Below are 19,566 nucleotides of genomic sequence, written 5' to 3' on the forward strand. Positions count from 1 at the left end.
GATACATTTTTATTAACTAGTTTAACATAGAAATCAAATATATTTTAAACTTAATAATTTATTTATTTGTAACATTAAAAAAACGACTGCTCTATTCTGCGACAATTACTGCTGTCCTTCAAATTGAGAGCAAAGAAGTCAGTTATACTAAATGGATAAACTATGAACAGTATTTGCCACTCTCAATCAAATTAACTGCAAATTTACTAGCAAATCAAAAATATTAAACATTGTCCATCCCATATTTAGATGTAAAACTGTAAATTACACATTTTTATTGTCAAGTATATAACCAATAGATATTTTTGCAAAATGCTCATTATTTGATATTAAAAATCACAGTCGAGAGAAGAACATGAGAGTATATCAGAGCAAAATGTTTAGCAAAGTCTCAGCAACATGTCTTAAAAATAAAAACTAATTCTTCACTAAATATTTCACTCTAGCTCGAAGAGAAAACTAAAAAAATCTCAATGGGAATTTAAAGGGAAACATAACTCCACCTCAAACTAAATTATCATCATATTGCAATAAGTTTTGACAATTAACATGCACTAGACATCAATATCATTAAAAAAAATGGGATGAAGCACAACATTGGTCATGTTACCTTACCGGAGCATGAGAAATACAACATCTTTAGTAAAAGGTTCGTTAGGTTAGTAGCAGTTTTCGCCTTGACTTGTCAAAACCCACTCTAGCATCTCACTTATGAAAGTATCCCAACTGTGTGCGATTAAAGTTAGGATAAACACACACGATTTACACGAGGCTAATTGAGAACAAAGACATTCACTTGTTTAACGGATTTTCATTCTTACTTACTTTCTATCCCCCAAACAAAACATGTCGTATGTTTAATACAACGGGAATAAATAAATGAAAGACAAGAACTCTATCCTGACAATATGATCCACTGAAATTGTTCAACTTTCCAACTGTAAATTTTTTCAATTCTTTATTTCACAAAAATTAAGCGTAAGCAAATATCAAAATATTTAAAGACCAGTGAACCGTAATAACAACTGGAACGATAAGTCAGGGGGGAATTGAAGCCAGAAGATGGCAGCCATGCAGGTCGCTCGTTAGGTTAGTAGCAGTTTTCGCCTTAATTTGTCAAAAATCAATCTAGCATCTCACTTATGAAAGATCCCAACTGTGTGCAATTAAAGTTAGAATAAACACACACGATTTACACGACGCTAATTGAGAACAAAGACATTTACTTGTTTAACCGATTTTTTATTCTTACTTAGTTTCTATTCCCCAAGCAAAAACATGTCATATGTCTAATATAACAGGGATAAATAAATGAAAGACAAGAAGTCTATCCTGACAATATGATCCACTGAAAATGTTCAACTTTCCAACTGTAAATTTTTTCAATTTTCTATTTTACAAAAATTAAGCGTAAGCAAATTTCAAAATACTTAAAGCCAGTCAGTGTTGCCAGATGAAGTTTTAAAATTTCATGCTCGCCTGCATCAAAGTTCACTAAAATGGCAAAAAGTTCATATTACATCTAATTTTTAAGATCGGAAGATAACGGATTAACTCGAGAATATTCGGAAAACCTCGGTAAAATTATCCTAAGACCCATAAAATATCACATTCTTTATAAGATTTTGATTACTGACAATGTTTGAAAACAGAAATAAGAACAGAAGTTAAGTCTAAATGTCCACTTGTGACGCAAGATTTAGAACTAATATGGCCTTAAATATGTTTTGTTTGTAGCATGAGAAATACAACATCTTTAGTAAAAGATTCGTTAGGTTAGTAGCAGTTCTCGCCTTAATTTGTCAAAACTCACTCTACCATCTCACTTATGAAAGTATCCCAACTGCGTGCAATTAAAGTTAGGATAAACACACACAACTTACACGAGGCTAATTGAGAATAAAGACATTTACAAGTTTAACGGATTATTATTTTTACTTACTTTCTATTCGCCAAGCAAAAACATGTCATATGTTTAATATAACGGGGATAAATAAATGAAAGACAAGAAGTCTATCCTGACGATATGATCCACTGAAAGTGTTCAACTTTCCAACTGTAAATTTTTTCAATTCCTCAATTTACAAAAATTACGTGTAAGCAAAACTTGAGAGTACTTAAAGCCATTGAACTGTAATAACAACTGGAGTGAAAAGTCAGGGGGGGAGTTAAACCAGATGACGGCTGCCATACAGGTCGCTCCAGTCCTTTTGTAAGCTAAATGGAATTTTTATATTTATAAAATTTTGAAAAGTAAACTTTGCGTTACTTTTTCTAAATACTATTTAATTTGAAGAATATTGGTAAGACTGAGCCCTAGTCTTTTGCGCGGTTTCTACGTCAAAACGCCACAAAAGATAAGTTTTTAAATGCAAAAGCACAAACCCAGTGAACTGTAATATAAGCTGTAACGATAACTCTTATAGTTTTGTCCTGTGATTGGTTGAAGCCAAACATTCAGCTAAATTTTAATGAGCTCCCCCCGATATAATGTGTGTTTTGATTGGTTTCTTCGCGACTGTCGTTTGTTTTCACTTCTTGGCAGTTAAAAAATTATTTATTGTTGTTTTTTTGACAGATTTGTGCTTTAAAATTGAATTTACTTTACTTAGTGTATGCTACAGCTAATACTAGCTATGAATAATGACGGACTAAATGCCATAAAATACATAGAAATATTTCAATATTTAAGGCATTTTATAAAACTGTGTGATTCACGTCCTTTTACATTTTAAAAATGTTCCAGTGATATATTTTATTTGATGACCTACAATTTTCCTTGTTCATTTATTGTTTTCTTTTTACAATACATACCAAGGTTACCGGCTCGTCTTATGAATGTGTTTTTTTTCTTTTCTCACTTTTTCTGCTTTACACAGACAGCACAAGAGCTATGTGTTATGTATTTAAAATAAAACCTTGGTTTTATGCATTTACATTATTAAAAAAAGGTTTTTAAAACTCTTTTTGCGAGGATCTTGAACTTTTCTTAATGACACTGAGCTGTATACATATTTGTATTGTAAATGTTTCATGGCATGAAAAATGCATATTTCTCTTTTGCAAATGGCTCACTATTTACCAAAAATTGTAGGTTTGTGTATTTAACATGGAAGTACGAAAGTTTTATGGTTTGAACGTTTGGCTATGTCTGAACTTTCAAAAACTCAGAAAAATCAACTAAAAATCGAGCGGCCATTTTCTGATTTTGGACTTTGGTTTCAAATTTTTTAGCAATACTATAAATTTCGGCCATTTTTTCCAACAACCTGTAGATTTGACCAATATTCTTCAAATTTAATAGAATTTAGAAAAATTAACGCAAAATCTACTTTTAAAATTTTATAAATATAAAAATTCCATTTAGTTTACAAAAGGACTGGAGCGACCTGCATGGCTGCCATCTTCTGGCTTCAATTTCCCCCCTGATGATCATTCCAGTTGTTATTGCACTTCACTGGCACAAACCAATAAACCAGGGTCGGCGGAGCAACATATAAAGAGGCTAAGTCTTTAATTTTACTATAGTGTCTTAAAAAACACTTTTAAAAAACAACTTCAGCTCAGTATAAATATCTTTATTGCAACAAGTGGGGGAGTTCAGCCCCTCGGGTTCCGTTGTCCCTGTGAACAACGCCACGACAAACGGCACACAACGGCGAACTCTTGGCAAAAGATCATTTTTACAGCTGAAACTTAACTACATTGAGTTCGTTGTAACTTACAGCGTTTATGGAAGAAAAAACCAACTGAAAATCACACTGTTTGCTGAAAAGACAGTATAATAAGAAAATATGACAAAAAAATACTTTCATTCTCTTTACATTTTTTTCATTTTTTTCATTTTTCTTCTATTCATTTTTTCCCTCTTTTTTTCATTTTCTCTTTTTATCTCAAACAGAGTCCGACAGTGTTAGTCATTCTTTGTCATTTCACTGGATTTAAAAATTTTGTTTTTAATTTCAAGCAAATGCAAGAAAAAAAACACGAAAGTCCAGTTTCAAACAAAGTATGGATTTAAACTTGCAATTATGCATTTTTAAGAATGAAAAGATTCTGTCATTTTGACTTTGATAGTGCTTAAAATATAAATGGTTGTCATGTCGATATAAATGATTGAATATCTTTAAACAATTTAACATATATTAAAAAAATGACAGATCTATGATGTATGACAAAAATGTATAATACCTAAAAGTTGTGTTTGTCCTATATGTAAATTTTGTCAAATGAAAATTTATACCAACAAATCGTTTTAGTTTATTAGAAATTTTATGCTATAGAGCTGTGGATAAACAAGAAATAAAATGAATATTTTTTTGGTAAAAAATAAATTTTTACTTGTTCACTCTTGATCGTCAGACTAGTCAAATATTATCAACTGAAGTTAAATTAAAGCTTAAAAATGGGGACTCAACGATTAGAAAAATACAAATAGTTTATGAACGCGCGAGAAACTAAGCCGGCAAGGAATTACGACACAGATTACAAATGATGGCGACAAAAGATTTTTTCTGGTTCCTTTTTTTGTCTTCAGTTATCATTCCAATTGAGTTCAAAGTGTACCAGATGTGTAGCCTGCAAACCCGCACAAAATGCCAAACTCCTTTTTAGCCCAAAAACTAAAAACATTCCGAAAAATAGCTATTGAAAGTTAGGGTGTTACGAGGCCCACTCACGCTTTGGGCCTTTCTCCCACCACCCATGGATAGTTTTAGTTTAGCTGAAACCTCTGGCAAGCAACAAGGCAAATTGCCTCTTTCCTGCCTCCTCTCCCCTCTAAAACTTTCCTTCCCAAATTTGCGTCAAAAATTTCTTTGAAAATATTTAATTGAAGTCAAATTACACATTTACAAATTTTTTGCTTTACACAAGGATGGATAATTGACATAATTGATAATTGATAAATGGATAATTTACACAAAGATGGATAATTTAGTGGGCCATATTCATATATATATGCTTTATGTTATTGAGTTTCTTTTGAAATAAATTGTGATTACAGATTATACATCATTATATCTTATAAAATACAAAAATAAAAAGCGTGCGCTGCTTGGTCTTTAGCACAACGTTTGCACTGCAAACCGCTCTGAGCTCAATCAACGAAATCAATTAATCAATCACGAATACATGTTACAGGAAAAACTACAACGTTTATGATTTAAATTTGTGTTTCGCATTATTGTTATTTCATAAAAGAATATTATCATCGACCTTATTATCGGCCTCCTGTCGTCCCTAGCTGAAATGCCCTTAAATAGATTTAATATATCCTGTGTCACAAAAAAAAACGAATAATAAAAAATCGTAAAAACATTTAAAAAACGTGTAATAGGAACACTGCTGAAAATATGTATCCTGAGACTTCAAGTCCGTCTACATCAAACGGTAAAATTTTAGAGGGTCAGTTTTTTCCATTTATAAAGTTTTTGGATGTCAATTTTCAATAAGCTGTAAAGTTTTAGGGTAAGAGTCAATTCTTTTTTCAACTGCAAAGTTTTGAAGTGTCAGGTGTTTTTGTAAAGTTTTTGGATGTCAGTTTTCAATTAACTGTAAACTACGGCATATTTGAATATTTTCTTTCTTAAAATTGAAAGCCATCATGAATTTTGTGCTCCAATTTCACAATGCGATCAGTAGCGTGTGCAAGATTTTCAGTAGCAAACAAGAAGAAAAAAGTATTTAAATACACGTATTGTTCTAAAATAGACAGCACACGCATGATATCTTACATATTAGACAAACGAATCAGTGTTTAATGTTGTAATTATGTCGTGTATGTTACTGCCGTCATCGAAGTAATTTTTACTTTGGGTGTATGAAAATCCCGACTGTTTGTTTTAAAGATGTTGTGAACACATGTTGCTACCTCAAGTAAGGTGTTTTTAACGGTGGCACAAGTTGTGTTACACAAGCTTAACTATCTAAAGCGTTTTTTATTTGGCAATGAGACAGAGTTGGCTGAGTAAGCCTATGAAAATTTAATGTTCATCATGCGTCGTTTTTGCAGTTGTTCACTTGAAGAAAATGTAAACATTTTGATGTGCGATAAGAATTGAGCACTCAATAACAAAAGATCACTGTTTTTTCCTCCAAAGAATCCAAATTAGCGCAGTTTTAAAATCATATAATTAAATTTAATTATTTTACATTGATATTTTGGTCTAATGCGACTTTTACAGGATATCACATAATGCAGGGGTGGGCAACATACGGCCCGGGGCCGAGTCCGGCCCCTGAAGGAATTTTGACTGGCCCGCCGACTGTATCCGACCACCGAATATTGAATATTATTATTGTAATAATCCGGCCCACCAATAGCTTCATTTTCCTAAATCTGGCCCGCCGACTGGAGAATTTGCCCACCCCTGACATAATGTATATGATCGCTTTTCTCGATTAAATACAAATTTTAAATAATTAAGAATAAACCTGAAATTGATTAGAGAAATAAGCTCGTAATTTTTGAAATAGATTCAAAGTTTTTTCTGTATGCTTTAATTTCGTACGCCCCTCTTGGAAATCCGCAAAGGATGCTAAAGAAAAAGTTTATTATATTTGGTACGCGACAACAACTAAAGAAACTGCCAGATGATCTGTCTATTCAGTTTCTGGGAGTCTCTCACACCATCCAAATCAGTAAAGGATCTTGGCGTAACTTTGGATCGAGAACTTACCTTTGATGAGCATATAAATAATGTGGTAAAATGCTACATGTAGTTACTCATTATGCCAGATCTCCATGCAGAGTTAGCCATTTGTTCAATAAAGAACACATTGAAGTTATTCTCAACTCACTAGTCTTCAGCAAATTATAGTTTATTTCCACTGTGTTGTCAAACACAAATAAGAGAAATGTTGCTAAGTTACAGCAAGTACAGAACTTTGCTCCTAGAATTATGGACAATAAGAAGAAATTGGAACATATAACCCCAACGTTGAAATCCCTTAAATGGCTCTCAGTATCTGATAAGTTGGTATTAAATAACGCTGTCATGAATTATAAAAATATAGTCGGTGAAGCAACGTCCTATTTTTGTTCCAAGACAACAAACATGTGTGAGCAAACACATCAATATAATACAAGATTTCACTCATCCGGCAAGATAAAACAACAACTTTGTAGAACATCCACAAGTCAACGATCCTTTTTAGTTAGAGCTATAGATCTGTGGAACTATAGTATTGAAAACAATATCCATAAAACAAATTTGTTCATTTTTAATAACAACTTTTTAGATTTTTAAACTAGTTTTTAAACTTGTAATAGTTCACTGAAAAGCCCTTTCAGTACTACTACTGCTTCTGTTAAAGTAAAGGTTTCCCATTGATCTATCTACGTACGAAAATAGTTTGTTTATAACAATATAAAGATCCAACAATGTAAATTTTCCTAATGCTATCTATGAAAAGTTATAATATTGGATATTATTGTACAGCTATTTTTGTAAAAATTTTATGCTAAAAAATTTGCCATTTTTTTAAATACCCCATAAAAAGATTATAAACAAAGATCTCTCAATCGCAAATAGCCTAACTATCCAAAAGCCTAGACTTCCACTGTAGATGGTAGAGTACTTAATGTACCTAAAAAGGCAATCGAATGTTTTTGTTGCCACGAAAAAGCGCTTGAATACGATGAGTAGGAGGCTTTGCTAGGCGAAACGGAAACTCGAGGAGTAAATTGCTTGACGTGTGTTGAATAATAAAGTGTGTTGAAGATAGACGTGTGTCGGCATCTTGAAGAAAACTGGCCCCTGTCTGATGAGGATCTATTGATAGATGATTCCTCGTACTTTATTTGATGAAGAAATTTTTTTGTACACCCTGTTTCGTACGCATCCTCTGCAAAATGGAGTGAGCAAATTCTGCTGTTCGCCAATGGCTCGAATGATCTCCTTTTGCAAAAATCAATCAATAGTTTTCTTCTCTTTTGCTGTGCTTCTGATTTTCGATGAGGGAACCGAAAGAAATGAATATCATTCTCCTTTTTTTTGAAGTCGCTGTTGGAACCGTACAACGGGCAATACATGTTTAAAAAGTAATCTAAACTGAAATATACCTTTCTAATTATGGGCAACATTTCCTTGTACATCAGCTTTTATAGCCAATGTATCGTGACAATAAATCCGTGCTGTGTGTTCGTAAAAGATATCTTTGGTGTTCATGTCATCAATCTAACAAGCATATTACGGTATTTTTCTTCTGATGTTATCACGAAAGACCGTAAATTCAAAGTCTTAGACAGACGCTCTTTGATGTTCTTTGTAGAAATGTTGTCTCCAATGTGGCTCGACAGTTTCACTACTGTAGCTGTGTATGGCTTTATTTGACTCTTGTGTACGCACACTACGTTGCGCTTCGAGATCCGTAATTCTCACCGTGTTTCTCGACAGTGACTGACCAATTTGATCAAAACGCTCGCGAAATCGTAGAATAGTTGAGGAATTATCCCTCACTTGTCGCTCGAGGATAGCAATTCTCTCGTGCATCATGGAAACCTCAGTGTTATTATCATTGCTACCACCCCGATTCTCATGATTCTCAATTCTCCTTTCAAGACCTGTAAGTTTACCCACTAACATCACAAAGTTTTCTGAAAGATTAGCACGAACAGCAGTAACTTGAACAGCCTTATTTTGAACACGTCCACAGTTTATTACACAGCCTAGTAGTAAACTGTGTACGTAGTACGTAGTTACTTATCTGTGTAACAAATGTCATAACATATCGTAACAAGAGGCTCACATGATCAATTAGATTGTCATTCATATGTTATCTGATCTCTCCTCCTTCTAAAGTCTGTGAAAGAATAAAGACAAAGATGATGATAATGCCTTCACATTCATCTAAAAATCCCACGCTATTATACATCATTTGCTCGTAATATAAATCTAAATCTTAACTTTGATCCATGATGTATATAGCTTATGTATTAGTGATAAATCTATTTCTCTTCACACTTTGATAGTGAGTTGTTCAAAGACTGCGTCAAGATAGTTTTACTTTCTAGAATCTCTACTCTATCTGATTGTATGAACAATAATTTAATTTCTTGAGACTCAGGAATTGACGAAAATCTTTTTAATCAACACTCAATGTGCTGATTCTTACTCAGATGGCAATTTTTGAGTTAGGAAATATTGCTCATTATCCCAGCTACGCGTCTAGGATTCTGTATTGATTAAGTCATTTAAGTTGACTAATCCTTTGCTCTGCTGTCAAAAGGATTATGTCTTTAATCAACTCGCTGATAAAGTGATAATATCATTCTTCCTTGTCTCCATTATAGAGGTAAATTTTGATTGTTCATATAAGCAGACGTGGCACATAGTCAGGTATGGCGCCAAACTGATAAGTTGGGAGGCAACTTTAGGTGGATTCCTTGTAACGTCATGGCAGCCATGTTGGTAGTCAAATATAAAAAAATATTTTATTAATGCTATTGTGGGCACCAGCCATCGTAGGTGAGCGACATTATTCGGTAGTTCTCTGAAACATTGCAGCAAGTGCTTGTTTATTTTAAAGGATTCAACTGGATGTATTCAATAATATACATGTTTTTGCATGAATCATTTGTACGTACACATATTTACAGAAGCCTTTTTTTTGGGAAGATGTAACGAGTATTTGTATGTCTTATCTAATTTATCTTTAAAACCAACTCTCATGTAAGTTTGAAATAAAATTGTGTCTTTCTATAAATATTTACGTCCACGGAAAAACATTAATAATGATTGTTTTAGGTGAAATACATTTACAAAACTTTTGTGCTACTTTGGAACAAAAGCGCTTTAGTTTTTGACACATTCGCTGCAGACATACCAAACAAAATACCTTCTAGTTATGGTTGGCTATGGCCTCCTTTACAAAAATGTATTTGTCAAAAAATTGTGTATACTTGGTGTTAAGCCTCATTTGTGAAAGTTTTGTTTGCCAAATTAAGCGAAAAAAGATTTTATGTATTCGTAGTTTGTACAAGTTATTTTACGCTTTTGTCTATCGGGCGTGTGTTTAAAAATGCGTGGAAAGACTGGGAACTACAGGCTTCAAAATATTGACTGACGTAACCTTCCATCTATTTAGTTCAATGGTTTATGATAAGAAAGTTTATTTAATTATTATTAACATCAATAAGTTAAAAAGTATCAAATGAAATAAAAGTTTAACAATTCTGATAAAAAGTATTAAGAAATAGCTAAACATATTCCTAGCGTAACTCAACATTATGTAATAAATTGAAGTTGCACAACATGAATTGGTGAGTATTTTTTAGTTAGCCTGTGGAATTCAACAAACTTTCTCTAATTATAAACTTACTTATTGGCCAGGTCTTTACGATCTAAAACTGGTTGTCCCACTATAATTTTATACCGTCTATACATATAATGTTCTTCAAATTCCGATTATCGTTGATCTTAATCAAATAAAAACACGAAATTGATTTCTAAACAATTAAATTAAAAATCATTCTACCTAAAAGTTAAAAGTTGGATTTTAAATTTTAAAAAATTAATTGAATGTAAATTGAGGTCTAGCTAAGAATTAAGATTAAATATGATCAAAAACCTAAACTCTTTGAGCTATCGTAACCATTTCAGTCAATAATGAGCTTAATGAATAATGTATCATCTTTAATGTATTGTCGATTATTTAACATTTCCAATGGCATAAAGAGAGGTGATCCGGAAGCAATATTCATATCAGATTTTGGTCGCTGAAATGAAGAACTTTGGGGATCCGAATGAAAAGCATCAATCATGTGATCACCATTTCCTTGATCCATTAACATCATTGTGATCTTTTTTCTAAATGGCCATGTTTGTAGCGCATCGTAATCACCTAGGAAGTAGAATATTTAGTTATGTTTCTTTTCAATAAAGATAGCATTCTCTTTTTAAAGATAGCATTCAGCCAAAACCTCAAGATCTGTTGCTGCTGTGTGACCATAAAATTGTCGATGTTGTTCAGTATATAAAATATGGGTTGAAATTCATCGCCATTTCCGAACATTTAGAAATATTCCTTACTAAATTAAATGTTAATACTTCCATGCTCCATATTTTCAAGAGTTGATACCCAAAGGTTTTCTACCCAGGAAACCAAAACTGTATACGTTCAAGATGGCTTTATTCACATTCTAAATCAATTCGTTTTCGCTGGTGCAAAAATCAATTCGTTTTCTAAATCAATTCGTTTTCGCTGGTGTCTTTGCTGGTGCGTATGTATATTCTTTAGTGCGCAATATGCTCTGAATATATTTTGAATATAAACAAAACGCCATCACCTAGCATCTATAAACTTTGCTCTCCTGTCCCACATATATATATAAAAAGTCCTTAAAGTCATTGAATATCTTCAAGCTCACAGATAGAGCATTTTGCAATAGCTTATTTCATTGAAAGGAAAATATTCGGCTTGTGTATGTCATGCGTGGATACAGACCTTGTTAACGGTCATATGCAGCTTAAAATTATTCGTACGCCCACAAGAAGGCAGTTATTTCATACACAACGTAGATTTTGGTTTTAAAAGCAGTTTGTATTTAAATAATTAGGATGATTTTGAAAGACTGATATCTCGAGAGTAGAACTCAAAGGAAAATTCTTACATTTCTTACGTAGAATTGTCGTCTGATACTATGGAGAGACTAACGCCAGTCAAGCTTTAGTAAGTTGCACTCAAACTGAGGCAGTAGCAAATCAAGGGTTAGGCAAAATAAGTTATAGCTGCTAATCTTTTAATAAGCTATCTTTATAACAATGCCACTGGTTATGAACTTACAAAGAAAAAAATTTAGTTATTGCATGAGCTGGTGTAATTTATTTTGCTTAACAGGGTATCCGCCACTGCTAAATCACAACCGTAACATCTAACTACATTCTCTGTTTCCTAAATCTTTAAGTCACAAGACATCCACACATTCATGTTGACAAGTTTATTTAAAAAGTGAAACAGAAACATCACAGGAACATATGTTTTAACAATTTCAAGGAAAATTTGTTATTCTTAGCAGGTGTATGTCTTAAATCAGAAAAAAGCGATATCTGACGCAATGATTAAGCAGCCTTTTAACTCAAAATATCCTCTATAAATAAAAGAACTTTGCATAAAAAGCAAAACAGGAACATTAAGCTCACAAGTTCCTGGTAAATGTATGCATTATGCTCTTTCCACACAGAGCTACAAGGGGAATACTTATTGCCATGCACAGGGATTCCCCTAATATTTGTGTAAGTCAAACAGAGGCAATTTATACGATAATGATCACAATAACAATATTAAAGGTATAAAAAATCTGCCATTATCCTGACTTTATACTATATCTCGACTTTAAGCAATTGGGCACCGTTTTCAGTTATAATAACAAAATAACTGACATTCATAAATAAGCAGCTATATTAACATAAAAAAATATTCTTTCAATAAATTCCATTGATTGCTAAAATTATTAATTGATTGAAATGACTTTGTTAAATTTCTTGATGATTGCAAACATAGTATCAATTTAAGAACTTAATGCATCATCCAAATAAATGAGTTAACATTTCACGCGATAAAAAGCAAAATCTATACCTTGATTGAATCAGGCTGAGAAATTGTTCTCACAAAGCTTGCAACATATACACATGCCAATTTTAAAGCATTAAAAATTAAAAGTAAACCTAAAAACGATTTTACCTTTCATGACAACAAAGAACAAAGATAAATGAGTTCCTTTTCCAAAACCATCACCATTCATATAGATCTTAGCACACATCTTGTAACCATATTGAGAACTGTAGAATGGTGCACTGTAAAGGATGTTTTGATACCATTAATGGCGTCCTGTCTCTTTTTCTTGAAGTTATCTATTATCCAAAGTAATGTGCCATTGTAGCTGTGTATAAGCTGAATTGATCCTAGTGCGCGCGAGCCACATTGCGCTTCAAGGTACGTAATCTTCACCGTGTTTCTCGCGAGTGATTCGTCAATTTGATCTAAGCTCTCACAAAATCGTAGTATAGTTGAGGAATTATCTCGTGATTCCCGCTCGAGAGTCGAGATCCTATCACGCAACAAGGAAATCTCTGAGGACACCTGAGGGTTACTATCGTTACCACCACGACTCTCGATGCTCTCAATCCTCCTTTCAAGACCTGTAAGTTTACCCACTAACATCACAAATTTTTCTGAGAGATTTGCACGAACAGCAGTAACTTGATCAGCCATGTTTTGAACAGCAGTAGTAAACTCTGGACGTGGTACGTAGTTACTTAACTGTGTAACAAATGCCATAACATATCGTAGCAAGGCGCCAACATGATCAGTTACATTGCCATTCATATGTTGACGAATGTCCTTTCGTTTTAAAGTCTGTGAAAGAAAAGCAAAAATGGTGGCATTTACCTTTTTTAAACAGATAGTTCTGTTAAAAACTCTTATATTTTAAGGGTTGTGATATAAATTCCAAGGCAGAGGGACTAAAGAGTCCGATTGGATGCTAAACTTTGGTTATTGTGACCACAACCGAAAGTTGGTACCTGAAAATTGAATTGCCAATGAAAATCTTTTATAATGAAATTTAAATATCTCATTATAAATCACAGATTGAGAATTCGTGGAACATAGTTTGCTTGGGAAATAATAATGTGCATGTCTTTATAGCTGAATCAATTATGCTCATGCATGCTATAACAATCTAGTATAAGAAACTTTGTTGTTTTTTGGGATAACAAAGCTATAAACCACCTTACAGTGACGAATAATAATGGTGGTAGTTATTTTAAGAGTGTTACGGGAAACATTGATGGGAAATGAGTAACCTAACACTCAAGGGCGGATCAAGTTTTCACGGGGCCCTAGGTGGTCCAAAAGCTACCCCCGATCCAACTGACATATTTTGTCCTCGAAAACTATTAAAAAGAATAATCCTTTTTCTTTTATAAAGAAAAAAATATGTGCAATAACTCATGTCGTATTTACTAAAAATGCTTAGCTGAAGTGTTTTACACAAAGGTTGTTTTTCTACAAGGGTTTTCTTACAATGATGAGCCAAACGTTTCTTACGATGACTAACAAACATAAAATTTGGTCCCATTCATACTATGTAATAATGCATCATTGTGACATGTAATGAAAGCACTCGACGTTTCGTCTGTATTTTGAAGTTTTTGTACTGGTTTTGACACGTGGGGCCCCTGACCAACGTCCATAACGCCCTCCCCTTAATCCGTTCCTGATAATACTTCATGGAGTCATTCTTTGGTTGATGCTTAGAGAGCAATTCTACACAAAGGGAAAACTAATTTTTTAAAAAGTGTTCACCACCATGTCCAAGTCCAGATTGCTCTCTCTATTATGCTGAGTTCGTAACATTGTCAGGCTGTCTAGACACGTTTGTTTAATCACTGACCAAACAAAGATTATTCTTCCATAAGACTCGTTGTGCTGAAATTGAATTTAAATTTAGCTCATGAAACGGGCAAAGTTCAGGCAAACAACGCAAAACACTGAAGCTCAAGAAAGACTTCTTTTAATTTCCCAAACGGCTTTGTAATTGCAGAAGACACTTGAAGTATTCTTGCTCCTTTTTCTATTAAACAAGTGCTTGAACGTGAGCACATCAGAGAGGAGTCTGGTGTTGTTGCAATTGAATAACTTTGCAAAAGCCACAAGAAAATTTTTCTTCACGAATTTCAGTTGACAAAGGAGACAAAGCAGCAGCTCCTTTCGGATCTCGTTGACATCCAGCAATTTACATATTGTAAATCTCCTTCCAGTCACTTCTTGAATCTCAACCTCGACGATAAAATCTCCAAGCTTGGGCTGCTTGTGGTTGTTGTTTTCTTCTTATAAGTTGTATATCCGACTTTTCAGCCTCTACCTAGAGCTTCTGAAATTCTCTATGAGGCTTGCAAGTTCTCTTTCAACAAAGGCTGAAGGCTTGCGTCAGATTATTGGTCATCTTATGCAGCATACCTGAAGCAAAGTTGACTTTCCACAGGATATATGTAATGATTAGCTGTTAATTACTGGACATTTAACAAAAATGTATTAAAAATTTTGTGTATTATTAATAAATCATAACAATACAATTTTTATGCTTTTCTCGCAAAATTTTGCTTCGATTATTTGAATAAAAATATTCGTAGCTTCCTGTAGTTAAAGATTGTCGTAACTACTTTGTGTGGTTGCCGAAATGAAATTGAAAGTCTAAACATACTTACTTTATCATGGTTACATCCAATGGCTTAAAATTCACATTTAGTAGGCACTTCATCACAAATCGTACTTTCGTGTTTTTCTATATCATTCCTTGGTATCTTTTGATTGCAATATCCGCAAACCACAGGAGCATATTCACATATATTATCTATGTGGTCCTATATGTTAAAAGACAATACAAATCAACAGCATTTAGATGTTGAATTTCTTGAACAATAGTAAAGAAGGGTTAACCCATCTGATAGGCTAAAACTAGAACGGCGGACAAAAAAGTTTGTCCATCAAGTGTTGGTGAACAGCTCAATTTTTTGCAAAGTGTTGAAGAGAGTTGGCTCCATCTACTTAGAGAGAATGATGTTCGAGTATCAGAACTTCATGTATCCTGAATCCAGATATTTAGTAAATGTCTTAATTAATAAGCTGGTTCTTAATTTCTGTAAAAATAAGGTTGAAATTTTCTGCTTTGGTTATTGCTATTTACTTAGAGCCATTGGTTAGGCTATTCATCACATTTCACTGTGTTCTTTTAAATTATTCCAAATACCTTAAGTGAACCATACGGGACATCTTTACCACAATATTCACATTTCACATTTCGATATTTACAATCATTCTTCAAATGTTGACCAAGAAGAGAGCGAGGTAACTGAACGTTACATTGTTTGTGTATACAGCTGATGAGCGCATGCTCACAAACTTGAGAATGACCCTGAAGAAAAAACATTATGAGGACCAAAGGGATACTTTTATAATAATTTTCGCAGTCCAAACTCACTTCCAATTCATCGTAGGCACCAAACCATTTGCACTGTTCAGAGGGACAAAACAAACGAATACTTTTCAACTCACGCTTTGCAAAATTGTCCGGGAAAACCTAGATAGGTTTCATAGAAATTCGTCAAGTCATAAACATATATTAGTAATATATTAAAATATATAAAATATGTTTTGTGAGTAAAGAAACAAAGCCCAGTAAAGTTTTTGTGCAAAACTTTGCAAAATAACAATGAAATTGAAATTTAAGTACTAAATGAAATTTCTTGCCAAAACTTTATTGGAATATTTTTTCACTTACGTCAGTTTTTATTAATTTTTCTTCATCTTCTGGGCATTTTGGATCTGGAGATCTACGGATTGAATGAATAAAAAACTTTGAAAATACAATGAATATGAATCAGGTTATGCGATACCGATGGGGGTATGTGACACCACATCAGGATAAATGTTCCACATAGTGATATGTGACACAACATCAGGATAAATGTCTTACATAGGGATATGTGACACTACATAGAGATATATGACACCACATAGGGATATGTAACACTACATAGGGATATGTGCCACCACATCAGGATAAATGCTCCACATAGAGATATGTGACGCAATATTGTTTACTTATACGAGTTTGTCAATGTCGTCGCCCGTGTCTCATGTCCTGTGTTTCAATGAACTCTTATGTATCATTTAAATAGGTTTTTTAGTTAACTTCAACAATTAAATAAGTTGTTGTTCCTATTCCAAGGAACGCAACAGTTTCTAACAAAATACAACTCTTGCTTATCATTTAGAAAAAAATTTCCTTACCCAAGAACAATATCGATACAAGATTTACAAAACAAATGTCCACACATTGTTTGCATTGGATTGAAAAGAAGTAAGTGACAGTAAGTACATATATATTTTGTGTCGATTTTTTGTAGGTTTTTATTACGGATCTTTATATCTTGAATAACTACAAATCTCTTCAATCTGCAGTTATAAATAAATCATTATCAATCAACATCACTAGAAACTGTAGTTCAACCTTACGAGGTTACACATTGTTAAGCAATTATGTGGTATTGTCCGGAAAATTTCATAATATAAATACTATTTAAGGGATCTTTATTGAACAGTAACCACTATTTAGTAGACGCAACCTTGTTTTCCAAGGTCCCAAACTAAATTTTTTATTATTTTGAAACTGTATTGATCGGTTAGGTAAAATAACGAGCAACATATTACACATATATAATTAAAATGCATAAATTAATATATAATTAAAACTTTGTTCGGAAACATTTCAACGTCTTTATGTTTGAGCCTTCAGGAACAACAAACAAAAAATCACGTTTGTGTTTCATCAGAAAGTTTAAGACCGATATCGGGCTGTCAAACTTGTACAAAGCTGGGAAATCCCCGCTAAAATGTATACATCCGCTATATAAATTAAAGCAGGTACACTAATCAATCTTGCCCTATTTGAAAAAGCATAAAGAAATTTTTGCTCATTTCTCGTTTATTTTCATCTAAATTAAAACAAATTTAATGACTTCTTCCTTTACCAATGTGAAAATAAACCTCAACAAGTTTATAACTACAGGTATTAGTTTATGAAAACGAATTCTCCAGGCGGAAATAATATTAAGATTTTGCACATCAGCAGAATTACTCGATTGCTATTGATGAAAACACCATAATTCATAAACAAAACGCATTTTCTCTTAAAAAACCTCTAGAGTTTTCAGGAGCAGTCGTTCTAGTAAAAATATATTTCACCACTAAAGACTGCAGCCCGTTTTCATAAGATTAAAACAAAAGGATAAGTTCTGAAGGCATCCTTACTTTCACATGCTGCAATACGCACTTGTTTAAATCATTTTTTGCTCACCATTCATATCTTTACCATCTCAAATCACATCTAAATTTTTGATACATCAAAAAGTGCATGCTTTGACTCTACTGCGTCCATTAACTTTTGCACATAGCTTTATGTTGCGAACGTTTTTATATGATTTAGTGGAAGGGAATTTTCGGGGGTTCCCTACATATTTACAATATCAATTTATGCAAGACAATACACACTTCGTATAAAGTAAACATTATTTAGTTTAAACGTTTCGACATGTGATATCATGCTTAGGGTTTACAATTACTAAGTTGCAGTTTTATCTGCGTATGTGGACATATAGAGTGTAGAATTATCACGAATTCGTGTTTGAAACATAGACACACTGATTAAACTATCCTTACCTTAATTAATTTCTTCGCCAATTTGAGATGTTTTTCTGATTTTTAGATCTACCACTGGCTTCAGTGGTTTTCGATTTGTACAAAATGTGTACAACTAGCACATATGCACATCTTTTCTGTTTGTGCATGCTCCCATATAAACCGATGAGACATTTACCTTTTGTCCCTTATACATGATCTCTTTTATAAAACTATCAAAAATGCCTCTCAAAATTCAAATCCTCCTATGGTAACTAGTCTGAGTAATATACAATATTCTTGACTTGCAAACAGCCATGTTAGTGGTATGATACAAAAGAATATTTCATCATTGGTTATTGTTGGCACCAGACGACGAGGGCGTTCAACATTGTTTGATAAATCTAATGAAAATGGTTTCACGTCAAGAATATGTCACAGCGCCTCTCCTAGCGTTGAATTTGCTCTTCTTGCTGTTTATGTTCTATTCTTGTGCAATCTGCGTCATGGCCGCCATGTTGGATGATTTTATCACAGCATTTTCCATTTTTCCTTATATATAATGCAGATGGTGGCAAAAATTCCATTGTTCTCTCACTCCCAAGAGAGTAACAGCACACCATCTATGCTATTCATACTTCATAAGAATAAGGCGTGCACTATGATTCAAAACACGTGGCACTTTTGCGGTTAAATGCAAATGGTGATCGTAACTAATAGTGATATTTAAAGTGATTTGACGCAACAACTCGAAAATAATCTTTAAATTTGCATAACACAATAGCTCTTTATCAACATCCAATAATTTCTTTTTTGAGGTTTTTCCTTGAGCATAAGCAAGGTATAATAAGACAATTAAAATTGCAGCATTTCTTAAGATGTTAGTTAATATTAAAGCGTAAAACTTCCATTGTCCCAGTCGTTAATAGATTAGATAAACCAAACAGAAACGATTTATATTTGCATAATGCATATTCAAACTTCGGGAAGATTTATGATAAGAGCTAGCAAATAGTGGCAAGCTATGTACGTTCTAGACCACCTTTTCATATACAGGTTGTGTGCGTGGGCTGTCATGTTAGGGAATAATACAGCCTTCGTGGTAAAGTCTTCAGAGCCATAGCCTATCCGGGGAAAGTTAGAGTATGAAAATGTTGTAATTGGGTGTTAAGTTCAATAAGTTTATAAGAATTTTTCATCTTTGAATTTCTTTGCAAATTTTTAAGCAACAGAGTCGTTTTTCTTACTTTAGCCTTGATTTTCGGTCGATTTTTAAAAACGTGCGTAAAATTTAAACTAAACATACTCTGAAAGATTGTCTTCCTGTGAATATATTACATGTGAGCTTCTAAGGCTATTTGCCATTAGTGTTTATCCTTAATG

The 19,566-nt window shown here is 33.2% G+C and overlaps 1 protein-coding gene across 1 annotated transcript; it reads right to left on the reverse strand.

Moving 5' to 3' along the window:
• Positions 1–10,470: 10,470 nt before the first annotated feature.
• LOC124448254 (TNF receptor-associated factor 3-like) lies at positions 10,471–16,844 on the reverse strand. Its single transcript, XM_046999251.1, is given in 7 exon segments — positions 10,471–10,845; positions 12,685–12,804; positions 12,807–13,359; positions 15,755–15,919; positions 15,986–16,084; positions 16,286–16,337; positions 16,798–16,844. Coding segments are annotated over 7 exon segments (1,281 nt in total). The 3' UTR covers positions 10,471–10,600.
• Between the last annotated feature and the right edge of the window lie 2,722 nt (positions 16,845–19,566).

This window comes from Xenia sp. Carnegie-2017, unplaced genomic scaffold (assembly GCF_021976095.1).
Source record: "Xenia sp. Carnegie-2017 unplaced genomic scaffold, XeniaSp_v1 HiC_scaffold_23, whole genome shotgun sequence".
Taxonomy (NCBI): Eukaryota; Metazoa; Cnidaria; class Anthozoa; order Malacalcyonacea; family Xeniidae; genus Xenia; species Xenia sp. Carnegie-2017.